The 14,455-nt window shown below is 38.4% G+C and overlaps 1 protein-coding gene across 1 annotated transcript in view; it reads right to left on the bottom strand.

Moving 5' to 3' along the window:
* LOC140483154 (cell cycle control protein 50A-like) overlaps positions 1 to 13,517 on the bottom strand; it is a 35,608-nt gene extending 22,091 nt beyond the window's left edge. Inside the window, exons 1-3 of the mRNA XM_072581169.1 lie at positions 13,127 to 13,517; positions 7,506 to 7,619; positions 1,293 to 1,400 (exon numbers count right to left, since the gene is read on the bottom strand). Coding sequence (XP_072437270.1) covers positions 1,293 to 1,400; positions 7,506 to 7,619; positions 13,127 to 13,339 — 435 coding nt within the window. The 5' untranslated portion in view covers positions 13,340 to 13,517. The remainder of the gene's footprint in view (positions 1 to 1,292; positions 1,401 to 7,505; positions 7,620 to 13,126) is intronic.
* Positions 13,518 to 14,455: the final 938 nt, after the last annotated feature.

Below are 14,455 nucleotides of genomic sequence, written 5' to 3'. Positions count from 1 at the left end.
ACTCTCGTCAGAGCAATTTGGTCCTTCCTGAAATGTGGTGACCAGAACTGCATACATTACTCCAGTTGTGGCCTCACCAGTGCCTTCTACATTTTCATTTTTATCCCTACTTTTGTATTCAATACCTCTGCCAACGAAGGAGAGCATTCCATATGCCTTCTTTACCACCTTATCTACCTGTAGTGCTACTTTTAGGGACTTGTTCACTTGCACACCAAGATCTCTCATATCATCTATCCCTCTGAATATATTCCCTTTTACCGTGTATTCCTTTTGCCCTATGATCTCTCTAAATGCATTATCTCACACTTAATCAGGGTTGAACTCCATCTGCCGCTTCCTACCCATTCCATCAGCCCATCTATATCATCTGAGCTTACAAGTATCCTCTACATGGCAATGTCTGCAAACTTCTGAATTTCTTGCTCGAATGCTAGCAGAGTTGTATTGCAGTCTACTTACAGAATGAAATTGACAGTACAGTAAAATTATCCAGCAGCTATGGGACCAGGAGGGTGCCGATTGATCAATTATTCCAGATAATCAAACGGTCCACACAATCAATGTAAAAACACACTAAGTAATATAAACATAATACACATCACTTATACTTTATTTACAACATAAATCACTTGGGGGAAAAAAAAACTGCAACTTACCTTAAATAAAATCAGCAGAGAACCTTCTCACTCTGGCAACTGACTACTCTGACACTACAGTAAATTGCAGTATGAGGAGAAATTGACTCAAAATTGAATCAAAGAACAAAGAAAATTACAACACAGGAACAGGCCATTTGGCCCTCCAAGCTTGTGCCGATCCAGATCCTCTATCTAAACCTGTCGCCTATTTTCTAAGGATCTGCATCCCCCGCTCCTTGTCCATTCGTGTATCTGTCTAGATACATTGTAAATGATGCTATCGTGCCCGCCCCCACCACCTCCACCAGTAAGGCGTTCCAGGCACCCACGCTCCTCTGCATAGAACTTCCCATGCGTATCCCCCTTAAACTCTTCCCCCTCACTGTGAACTCGTGACCTTTAATAATCAAGTTCCCCACTCTTGCTATCCAACTGTTGATATTTCATGTAGCCAATCAATTGAACAAGTATATTTACATTGTTTTTAAAAATTTATTTACCTCAATGATAATTGGGCAGAATAATACAATAAACTTCACGACATTTGAAGTACATAATTTTTGCCAGCTTATCAAGAGCACCAGTTCAAACAAAGTTTGCAGTATAAACACTCAGTTGTTACAATTATATTCCAAAAGAACATCCACTTACTTTTAAAGAAGCCTTATCACCATTAAGCTGGCTGTCATCTCTTGATTTGACATATCGTCTATGGTTCTGGTAGAAATTTGATAATCCATAATACATAAAAACATTTCCCTGCAAAATATATTCAGTTTAAACAAGGTTCAGTTACAAGCTTTGGACAGAAAGCTACTTTCATTTTTAGGAAAGTTTGCACAGGACATTGTACAAGGTTGCTAACACAATCACTACTAAGGTGAACACAATCAATCTTTATTTAGTATATAGGTATATAGTATAATCACTTTTTGCTCTGTGTGACCAACAAACTAAATTACAATGAAAACATGGGACACATTCAAGACTAATATGATTGTCCCTCCTCCTACTTTTCAGTAACTGAGTTGGGCTTACAAAATAATTCTATGGAGACCCCTGGTCGCTTTTGCCAGATAGAACAATGTCTTTTTAAAAAAAAGGTAGTTTGACACAGCAAGTTGTATGAGGTTATCTTTCTATCCTGTACAATTTCCTGTCAGATTTAATGTTCTTATTTGGCTATGAATGCCTTATGCTATTAAGAGCCCTGCTTGGCATAATGGAAGCCCTACAGAATAGAAATTGACCTAATTACGCCACTGGGTTTATTGCATAGAGCCACTTTCTATTGCTGTTTCTTACCATTTAATTTGAAAAGTTACTGCAACAAAAAAGCATCTGGTTTCTACTATCACACGGGTCATTAAAATCATGTCAAGATGCTTCATTGCTCCTGAGCCTAACAATAAACAAGAATTTCAAGATGTTATAATGACACTTGTGAATTCATTACATTATCTCTTCCTAAACAAAAAATGTTAATTTTATGTTATTCTTGAATGGTTTCGGATCTGGTGTATAGAAATGTTTATCACTGAAAGGTCTCAAGAAACTAATCAAAAACGTTCTTCTCATACTACCATTTCTACTGTCATCTTGTATAACTACTACAAAAATATTTCCAATTAAACCAAAAGATCCTGACTGTTCCAAAGTATAAATAAGCAACATTGTATCAAACTAACAACCTACTTAAACATTCTTTCACAGTATCTTTGTTCTAAGGAGCAAAGAACATCACCATCTCCTTCACCTGTCATTCCCTTCCAGCAGAAGGAAGAAAATACAATCACAACTTAGCAAACAGCCGATCAGAGCATCAGACCCCAGGTCTGGGTTTCAACTGACTATAATCTTGATTTCGGCTGTCAAAGTTGTGTAATAACACGAAATTATTTTGAAGGGCATGAACAATCTTCACCTCCTACTGCATGTCTAACCAAAATTCAACCCAGGCAAGTATCTACAAACACTCCATTATCCACCAGCAAAAAGAAGTCTGGAGTGTTCAAAAGTCTCAACCCTCTAATATCTACTTTCATTTAAAATTTAACCATGATCTTTAGTCTGTGTTTAGAATCCTAGTTAAATAGTCTAATAACTATATTAATTCCATTCAATCTTTATTTCAACTAAAATCAATCAACACTCTTAACTAAGTCTTTAACCAATCATGTCCAACATGTCTGTATACCAAGGAAGGTGAATTACTCGCTCAAAATTGCCTTGCAAATATTCCAAAACTGACTTTATCAGCATGCTTAAAAATGAGGAAAGCTAATTAAATTGCTGTGCAACAAAAACAAAATAATATATAGAGCTAAAGATTTTCCACAACTGAAATTTCAATCTGATCTACTGCTGCCTGTTATATTTGAGGGACAGAAATAATGTAGGAAGAAACACTTATTTAAGTATCCATTATTCACATTGAAACTATTATTGGATTAGGGACAGGGACTCAAAATGATATAAGCAAAATAACAATAATTGATAAATTAATGGAATCAAAGACAGACAAACCCTCAGGACTACACAGAACTTTGGAATTTTATAGCTAAGACATCTATACGGTTCTCTCTGTTAGACAACGGTCATTTGAATTGGAGAATGGTGCTTGCATGGTGCTCCACTATTTAAAAACGGTGACAGCTGAAAATCAGTTCCAGACCAATTCACTCAAGATTTAATAAATTTTTTCGCAGTTAATTTAGATTAGATTCCTTACAGTGTGGAAACAGGCCCTTCGGCCCAACAAGTCCACACCGACCTGCCGAAACGCAACCCACCCAGACCCATTCCCCTACATTTACCTCTGCACCTAACACTACGGGCAATTTAGTATGGCCAATTCACTTAACCTGCACATTTTTGGATTGTGGGAGGAAACCGGAGCACCCGAAGGAAACCCACGCAGACACGGGGAGAATGTGCAAACTCCACAGTCAGTCGCCTGAGGTGGGAATTGAACCCGGGTCTCTGGCACTGTGAGGCAGCAGTGCTAACCTCTGTGCCACCATGCCACCCACTTACATTTTAACAGTCTATAATTAAGGCCAGGCAGCTCTCTACCACATTTTCATGCTCACGATCCTTAAACAAATTTAAAAAAAAAACAAATACTCAACACTTTGATCAGAGAAAAGTAGCAAGAGTTTGTACAATGTAGATTTTGTCTAACAAATCTTTAATTTAAAGAGATGGTCAGCTAAAGTTTGAGCTCTTTGAAATGAGGGCAGATTATTATTTATCTGGTTAACAAACTGAAATATTGGCAAGAAACAAAGCATAGGGTTATGAGTAGATACTCCGATTGACAGAATATGATGAATGATCTCCTTCTAGGTTCCATGCTCTATCCACTCAATTCATTAATAATTTAGATGATGGAATTGAAATCTACACATGCAAATTTTCCAATGATACAAAGATTCGAAATTTTAAGGTATGTATATGCAAGCTAAAATTACAAAGAGATGTAGACTAATTGAATGTGCAAAATCGTAACAAGTGGATTTCAGTATAGGCAAAAAGACATTTTGTAAATAAATGAGAAGTCAAAGAAGGATTAGGTTCCAACACATTGACCTTTTAAATTTCATGATTTCATGATCAGAAAATAATGAAATTTTGAGGAGTTGCTTTATATCTACAGAGAAAGAATACAAGAGAGTAGAAGTCATGTTCGGCTATACAAAATCACAATTAGTCCACAATCTGAATCCTAGACATCTCGGCCTGTGCGGTCTAGACTTATTATAATGATACCTGGACACCAAGGAGAAGGCTGCAAAGACAGACTAAACAAACGAAGGTTTTAATCCCTGGAAATTAATACATTGAGACATTTATTCCAAGTTTCAAGATATTAAAAGGACAACAAAACAGACTAGAAATAAAATAAATTATACCAGATCTCTTAGGAGTGAAGTTATTAAACATTTATTCGTGCAAAAAATTCAAGTTTGCAATTCTGTTCTGTAAACAATTCATTCAAAATCAGTTTTAAAATATAGCAAAAACAATCTCAAACTCAAATGTTGTGAAAACAGCAATCTCACAATGGTGAAATTCACTCGAGACACCAAATGGCTCATTCCTGTTACAAACATACAAAATGGGAGAAGTATACCTTTCAGCCCCTTGAGACTACTGTGCCAATGAATAAGATCATGGTTGATTTGTTTTTATTTCAAATAGATATAAACAGCTTATAGTTAGAATTATGGAGTTGGGGCTGGGTGAAGAGGGATGGGAACTGAATATCCAAGGGAACTTAGGAAGAACAAAGAGGAAAAGGAGGATTGGTAGTATTACTGGTTAAACAGGACATTCACACGATTGTGAGGAAAGCTTTTGGCTCAGACAATGTGGAATCTGCAAGGATAGAGCTTAGAAACACCAAATGGCAGAAAATGATAGTGGGGGGTTGTATATAGATCACCAAACTGCCGTGATCATGTTGTGGAAGGCATTTTACATGAAATTAGAGCCAAAATCAATGAAAGTACAGCTGTAACTTTAACTGCATATAGATTAGACAAATCAAATCAGTAACAATGCCAACACAGGAGACAACCCTGGAGTATGTATGCAATGGTTTTCTGGGTCAATATATTGAGGAACCAATTAGAGGACAGGCCATCCTAGTCTGGATTTTATGGAGTGAGAAAGAACTAACCAGCAATCTAGCTATGCAAGGTCCCTTGGGAAGAATGACCATAATATGACAGAATTCTTCATTAAGATGGACAGTGACATAGCTGATTGTGAAACTGAGGTCCTAACCTAAAGTGAGGAAACTACGATAGAATGACATGCAAGCTGGCTATGATAAATTGGACTGAGCTACTTAAAGGGATGATAGTGGATTAACAATGGCAAACACTTAAAAGAGTGCATGGAGGATCTGTTATAATTGGCTATTCCTATCTTACACAAAAATAAAACAGGAGAGGTGGCCCACTGTGGCTAACATTAAGTGTTAGATCGGTTAGCCTAACATCAGTAGTAGGGAAAACGCGAGAGTCCATTATAATAAGATTTAATAGCAGACTGCATGGAAAACAATGACAGCACTGGACTGAGCCAGCATGCATTTACGAAAGGGAAAACACACTCGATGAATCTATTGGAATTTTTCATGGATTAACTAGTAGAATTGACATTCGAGAAGGATGCAGACGTGCTTCAGTGTGATTTAGACAAGTTGAGAGAGTGGACATGAAATATAATATTGAATAATGAGAGGTTATCCACTTTGACAGGAAAAAGACTAAAAAGGGTAAATGCAGGAAGGGCAATAACCAGAGAGTCCAGAACCAGCATCACAACCTAATTTAGGGTAGGTCATTTAGGACTCATTAGGAGAAATTTCTTCACCGAAAGATTGGTGAGCTGCAAACTTCTCTGCCACACGAAGCTGTTAAGGCCAGAACATTGAATGTTTTCAAGAAGAAGGAGTTAAATATAAGAGGGATGAAAGGGTATGGGGTAAAAGTGGGAACAGCGTACTGAGTGGGATCATCACTCTCTTTTGTCCCTGAATTTTAAAACAGTGCTCCCCAGTTTTGGACTGACATAAGGAAACATCCCTTTCAAGTTCATCTTGTCAACACCAGACAGGAATTTTTACATTTCCATCAAGTCATCCCTCATTCTTAAACTCCAGTGGAAACAAACTGAGCCTGTCCAATCTATTTTCATGAGGAACATTTCCTGTAAGCTGCATGGCTGTGTGGCCACTTAGCAGTTCCACGCATGTCAGTAGGGAGACCAACACACTGGCTTTAGATCCCAGACCCTGCCACCATGCACGACCTTCATGTAAGTCTATGCAGCAACAAAAATAATTTTAGGGAATGCTGCTATTAGACGGCTCACTCATTCCAGGAATCAAATGCAGTAAACTGCCTCTGAACCTCCAAAGCACTTACATTTTTTCTTAAGGAGATTATTGCTACATACAGTATTAGAGATATGGGCTCACTAATATGCTGTTCCAATATATGTAGAAGTAATTAAAAACGTAAACTTTCCCCCTCTTATATTTGAAACTTTTCAAAGCCAGTACTAATAAAGTGCACATTTGTCAAAACAACAAGCAAAGTCTTACCTCCACCTTCCATGCATCGCCCTGCCACTCCAAAGGTGCAGCCAAGAGACCCAAGTCCTGAAAACGTTGATGCAGTCTGGCAAAACACAGACTGTTGCTGGGACTTAACAAAGTGATGCATTGGAGCTTATTGCAGAGTACTGATAAATTTCCATTTATACTCAACCATGACTACCTTACTTTTAAGTATATTGACTGCATAGGTATAACTGGAACCAATGAGAAGAATTCCAGCCTCCAATAACGGGCCTACTCCTTGACATTCCACTAAACTGCTAAATCATATTCAGTACTGTACAGCAATGTAAACCTGTTTATTTCAGACATCAGATTACCAAATCCACCACATGATTCTATTTAATTCTGTGCTTTCATCTCCAGGTATATCATCTTTCAGCCAACTTAATCCTAAAGAGAATCTATTTACCCCTTATACAGTCACGAGGCTAGTTGCTAGCAGCCATTGTACATCTGGCATGTATGGATTAGGTGGTTCTTATTAGATAGGCAGCAGACACCACTATTAAGAGCAACAACAGCATGTCTAGGAGCACAACTTACCATAAAACATGAAAATCCAAATCCACTTTTGTTTTAACCACAAGTGCATACACATCCTACCAGAGAACTGATCAGTTGAGAGGTACAACAGCTGTTTTTCTCCCAACCTAACCAGAGCAGATAATAGTTCTAAATGTAGCACCTATGTTTTTATAACTAATTATATATAGGTAGTTAATTCATACCTCAAATGGTTGATCCAGCTGAAAATGAACTTCACAGGTACACGTAGTATTCCATGTACTATTCATTGCACAGCTATGACAGGGAGAATATGGTTCAATGCCAGTATAATCAATCTGAAAAAAAAATTTAAATATATAATGCAATTCCTGAAACATCATATACAGAATGAAGTGAGTTGGGGGAGAGAGTTCTAAAATCAACCACATTCAATGTCCATAGAACAAAGGCTTCAAAACTTACTCAGAAGTCAAAGGACTCATTAAATAAAGAAACTGGCAGACATTTCTCTGGGAACAGCCTCCATAATTTTTCTATGCTGCAAGGCAGAATACCCATGCAGTCCATTAAACATAAAATATAATTCAATATAAAATGTCATTTATCTTTTACACAGTCAGACCCACCTCGAAGTGCATGCCCAGTCTGCTGATCATAACAAGTCTCACTCCCCAGTTCTTCTCTAATACATCTGTGGATGAACTGCTGAGCCCAGACCAGGTGGTTCTCCTCAAGAAAGATCTCCTCAAATACAATCTACTTCACCTTACATATCATGGATGAAACTGTCTCTTAATTGATGGAGACACAACTGGCTGCCCATAATGGTCTGCACAGTATCACAGCACGTGCAGATCAGTTTACTCAGGGAAATCTATGTATGCCCATTCCAAGGATTACAATACCTTTTCCTAAATTCAAATCTCATGTCCAGCATTTAGAGAAGTTAAAAAAAGTCTTATCTGACATAAACACTTGCCTTTCAATTATTTCAAGGTGTTTCTTTGTAAAATGTTTGAAAATTGAAGCTTTATTATTGACTTGTCACATCCCTTGTATTATGAAAGGTAACAAACAAATTTATGTAAGTAAAAAAAAAGTCATTTTTTAAAACAAAAGATTGAATGTTAATGACTAGGGGGTTAGTAAGAATGTAATTACTGTATTGAAAGCAGCGAGGTAGCTGTCAAGAATGCACAATCTTTCAATGTTACAAGTGAAAGAAAATGAAACAAAAGTTTGATTTTTTTTATAGTGACAATGAAGTACAGGTGTACTGTCTGTGCATCTTAACAATTGGCTACAATTCTATATGATAATTTCATATAGTAATGCTAAACTTTCCAATCTGTTTGAAGAGTTGTAGCAAATAAGTTTCTAAAACCAATTCTCTAACATTTAAGCATTTTTATCATTAAGAGTTGAAGCAGAAGTAATACCTTCCATAAGGCCATGTTAGAACAGCTAACAAAATAACACGCTTTAGAGTTTACACACAACACTGAAAAAAAATGGCAAGAGTGGGACACAATTTAGACACACCTTAAATAAATAGAGCATTTCATTATTTAGAACATACAGAACTTATTAAACACCCAGTTGGATTTAGTCATCCAAATATTTTAAGCTTCTCTGCGTTTCCTAGTAATTAACTCTAGTCTTGGTTAAATTACTCTGAAGGCAACCAGTTATAAACTGCTCTGAGAATGGCTCATGCCCTTCAATTATGGTTTTGTAATCCCTACCCACTCTATACAAACACATCAGCTCTTCTGAATAGTATCAGATGCCATTTCTCCAAATAGTCTATTCAGTAGGCCTGTATTCCATCTGCTTAACTGACACATTTTCAACCATGTAGTCATAATTAGTGGTTTTAGGATTGTGGTTACTGTCTATTTTTAAGTGTTGATCACATCAAATCACAACTTAAATTTGAGAATAGTGTGGTTTTAGATTCAATTTTGGAAACAAACATTTGTGAATAACCATTCATCTAGGCAGTGGGAATATAGTTCACTCATACCCAAAATAATTTCCATTAACCTACAATATGATGTGAACTTACTTATCCAGGGAAAACCCTTTTGTTTGCTACCAATGTATTTACTTGTCTGGCCCCAGGGGGGTCTTCCTGTTTGATATCAGAAATAAGTCAAAGATTAACATCCATCAAAAGAGAAAATGCTGGAAAATCTCAGCAGGTCCAGCAGCATCTGTAAAGAGAGAAAAGAGCTGACGTTTCAAGTCGAACTGACCCTTTGACTCAAAACGTCAGCTCTTTTCTCTCCTTACAGATGCTGCCAGACCTGCTGAGATTTGCCAGCATTTTATCTTTTATTCACATCCATCACATTGCTTGGAGTTCTCTGTAACTTCTCCAATAGAATCATAGCCCAAAAGCATCTGCTCTTCTTCATCTGGCATCATTTTTTTCTGTGTTTCAAGTCCCACAAAACATGCATTTTCAAGACAAATTAACACAGTGGGAAGCTTCAGCAATATTTACCACCATTCAAGGGGAAGCTTTGACCATACACTGGAAACCCATACAAATGAAAAAACTAAAGATAAACACGTACAGGATGAATGTAGAAGAAGTTATATTTGTAAAAGAAAAACAATGAAATAAAACAACTGTTTTCAACTAGCTTTTCTCCTATCAAAATTCATGAAGCAGAAACTGAAATAAATACCTTTTTAAAAAGACTAATTGAAACAAGACAAAAAAGGGCAAAGGAAGGAAAATGAAAACATAGTTCATTTAAAGTTAAAGCATTTGTGTCTGATATTTGAATTTTATCACCAAAACTGGTGCGATTTTAACATTACAATATTACAGCTAAAAGCAAACAAGAGAACAAGAATTTATTTTGCTCTTCAAGCAGATGAAATGTTTGCCACCAAATTCATACTAGTCTACTTTAATAAAATTACCAGAAATAAAAGTTTCCATAACACCTCAAAACAAAATAAAAATGATAAAAGATACCATTCAGACTCAACAAAGACAATTTAAACCGAAGATTCCTGACCAGTAGTCATGAGAGAGATCTTGCATTCAGCTTTCAAGGGCTAATAAAACAGACCCTGGCTTGCAAAACATACGTTTTAATGGATTATTTTACAGTTACTCAGATTCATTGAACTTAAAGATGAAAAATTCCATCAGAACAAAATCCTATAATTTTATCTCAAGGTTTTTTTTCATTCCCTTCCTTTTTAAGCACCATATTGTACTTGGGATAAAAGGTTTATGATAATAAAGCAATATATTTGCAGGAATTTGCCAGTGTCATATCTGATACTTGCTCAATTCCCGTCCAAGTAACTAAAACGTCTTCTCCATAGGAGAGGGAGGAAAAAGAACCTATTTTTGGGTGGAAACTATTTTTCCATAACAGCCTGACAGAAATGAGTTAATTCTTGTAGAGGCATGAAACCATGTATCTTCATGATTAGAGGACATAAAGTTCCAAGAACTGATGGCACTCTGCTATTCAGTTTGGCGCTGAACACTCAAAATTTATCTGCAAAGAATTTACATACAGAATGAGATGTACAATTTGACACTCGGTAATACTTAGTCTAATGTAAAGTAGATCATTTTTCTCCTATCAAAATCTGCAATCAAACTCGGTTTTAAGATTCAGTAGTTGAAGGGTGCAGTGCTTGGTGAGACTATTTGCCGGGCAGTAACTTGCACACAGACACATGCGGAAAGTAGAGAACTAGAGCTCATGACACACATGCAGCTGCCAATAGTTGGTGGCACCAGGTGGGGGGCTTGGTAGAGAACAAAAACAGCAGATGGTAAGCAGAGCCCAACATCAAAATTATCCTGAAGAGATTGTTTTGTGAGGAATGGATGTGATTGGTGGAATGGATATGGTTGGCAACAAATGGTTAGGGATGACACAGGAGGGATTAGAGAATAGGATAAGGATAGGCATGGAAAGGAATAATGAAATGACGGAATTGTTAAGTGTGTCAAATGAAAGGGACAACTATTTAATACAATGTACTCAAAAGTTATTTTTGATGTTAATCATGAAGATTCACTAGATTTATGGTTTGGAAAAGACGTCAGATGAATTTAAAGTGTTGTTTCAACAGATGTAGCTAAGAGTGCATATGCTCGATCATCTACACAACCTAACTCGAAAGAGAAAGCCATCACACAAACAAATTGAAGGAGCAGTTATAATGTTGCTTCAAAACAGGAAACCTAAAGAGTGACCATCATGCTTTTTTTTTCCCCAATGATAGATGATAAAATTATAATAGACAGATTTCAAAGAGTCAAGACGAGAGTGGTTCTGGAAAAGCACAGCAGGCTAGGCAGCATCCGAGGAGCAGGAAAATCGACATTTTGGGCAAAAGTCCTTCATCACGAATGAGGCAAGGAGCCTACCGGGAGGAGAGGTAAATGGGAAGGGGGTGGAGCTGGGGAGAAGATAGCTAAGAGTGTAATAGGTGGATGGAGGTGGGGATGAAGCAGATAGGTGGGTAGAAAGATTAGCAGGTAGGATAGGTCATAAGGATGGTGCTGAGCTGGCAGGTTGGAACTGGGGTAAGGTGGGGGATGGGGAAATGAGGAAACTGGTGAAGTCCACAGTGATGCCCTGGGGTTGAAGTGTTCCTGCTCCTCGGATACTGCCTGGTCTGCTGTGCTTTTCCAGCACCACTCTAGCCTTGACTCTGATTTCCAGAATCTGCAGTCCTCACTTTCACCTAGTAGATTTCAAAGAGTGTACATTCATCAAGTAATATTGAGCCCACTGACTTTTCAACATAGGAGAAAATAGTTCCCAACTAGACTCCCACATTCTATAGTTACTAAAATGAAATGGTCAGACCCTTGACAGAAAAGCACTTCTAGAGCAGGAGAATCAACGTTTCGGGCATAAGCCCTTCTTCAGGCTTATGCCCGAAACGTTGATTCTCCTGCTCCTTTGATGCTGCCTGACCTGCTGCGCTTTTCCAGTAACATTTTTCAGCTCTGATCTCCAGCATCTGCAGTCCTCACTTTCTGCTAGAAAAGTACTTCTAGACCATGTTCACAAACTACTGAATGATTTAAGTAGTTTAATTCCTAAAGTTGGTGAAAGAATAACTACATATCCTGTAAAGAGGTACCACTTCAATAAAACTACTAATTTGGCTGAAAACATTCAGTAGTTTAAAAATTGTTACATTCAAGATTTTTACAGATTTATATGGTACACCTTGCCCTTATCTGTGTTGCTGATCTTGCCAACAATTTGCAAAAAAATGCCAACATAAAGAAGCATGAATTGATAAGAGGAAAAACAATAACAAAATGTAGTTTGCAAAATGTGAGGATAGTTTTTGATTAAAACTATTGCTAGATAACACAAAGCAAGAATTTCCATGAAGAAAATATCTTTCCAAATGGAACCTAAAAACATCCAGATTTAGGATCTGCAATGTGCTTTGTTCCCATGTATAAAAAGTGCTCACATTTAAAAGCAGGGTGTCACCACAACAATGCCTAAAAATGTTAATTGATTGGCATTTCAATTATGTGTTTTTACAGATTAGTTCAGTATACATTAGGTATTATGGAACAGCATACCTACAAAAGGATACATGCGAAGACCAAAAGAAATGTTACTTCGCAGATGTGCAATTTTTCAGATAGCCACAGAATTAAATATTTACACAGACCAAAAAAAAAGCTGATCGTACTAGTATCTAGGGTGTATCCTATGTAACCCAATAATATTAGGTTCACAATTGTATGTCTTGATTGGTGCTGTTCCTCATTTGTCCTCAGCCTAAAACAAAAACCTTACGATGCTCCCGCCGCGGGCCTTACCTCGAATTCCTTGATGTTGTTAGAGGTGACAAAGAGGCCGATGCCAATGGGGATGAAAATGAGGCCTATGATAAAGAAAGCGGGCAGGACAGTGCCTGCGGTGAGAATGGGCTGCCAGGCGGGGAGGCGCTGCTGCTTGAACGCTGTGTTGTCCGGTTTCCTGCTCTTCTGCTGATCACCGTCGTCGTCTTTAGCGGAATAATTAGTTGCCATTTCAGCCCAGAGCGGCCAGAAGATCAGCGCCTCTACACCTCACACCGCGAGCGCCGGGGGAGAGACTTGCCCAGACAAGCTGATGCTGCCTAACCTCCCCCCAACGTCCGACTTCGCGCTCGGGCCAAACCCTGAGGAGAAGCAGCCAAGCCCGGAAACCAAATCCCGAGCGCGCTGACGCCTCCAACACACGTCATCGCACGAACACGTTCAAAACACGTCATGACGTTCACGAACATAACGGGCCACTCTGTTTCCATGACAACAGGAGGTTCGTTTCCAGAGCGCAGTGTTGTCGGCTGGTCTGCGTTGAGTGGAAAGATGTCTAATGTGGGAAGAATTATTTGGACGTACAGCCTTAGGGGCCCGACTAACACGAGGACTTTACTGATACTCCAGCCTGGAAGGTATATTTGAGGAAATGTCTGAAGGTGGCAAGTTAGAGGAGCTTAACGAGGTGAATCACTGTGGGCAGAGACAAACCAAGCAAACGGTTCCCATAATTATATTACTGATAAGTTAGCACTGAAGTAGCCTATTCCGTCTAACTAGTGTTCATTTTCAGACAAGCCTCCTTCAATCTTCACCCGGTTTCCTGCTCCTCGTCCTGGTCATTGTCGTCGCCTTTGGGGGAATACTTAGTTGCCAATTCGGCTCAGAACCCCAGTCAGAGCAGCCACAAAGATCAGGGCCCTGGACAGCTCACACTGCGAACGGGAGACTGGCTCAGACAAGCCGAAGCTGCCGAACCACCACCCCCCCAGGTATCCCACTTTAGTCAGGTTTCTGAGGCAATATGTCCAAACAATTCTTCATGTGTATACTTTTATAGGAATGGCTTTTCATTTCGTGTGTTTAACAAGGCTTCACAGTAAATGCATTGCGATCAAAAACCTCATTTACTCCCTGCTTGACCAAATTCTATATTTTAATTGCTGTCTGGGTAGTTTTTCCGAACGTCCTCATTGGATTTAGTGGCAGTCTCATGTTTGTGGCACCTTGCACTCCCCTAATGGAAAATCCTGTTTAACGAACTCGCTGGAGTCTTTTGAAAAGACAACAGAAAGGATTGATGTGGTTAGCTCGGGCTGGGTGTTTGGTGTGCAACACAGACTG

The sequence above is a fragment of the Chiloscyllium punctatum genome, chromosome 11 (assembly GCF_047496795.1).
Source record: "Chiloscyllium punctatum isolate Juve2018m chromosome 11, sChiPun1.3, whole genome shotgun sequence".
Taxonomy (NCBI): Eukaryota; Metazoa; Chordata; class Chondrichthyes; order Orectolobiformes; family Hemiscylliidae; genus Chiloscyllium; species Chiloscyllium punctatum.
The sequence above is the reverse complement of the archived record's forward strand: the minus strand, read 5'-3'. Positions and strand labels throughout refer to the sequence as shown.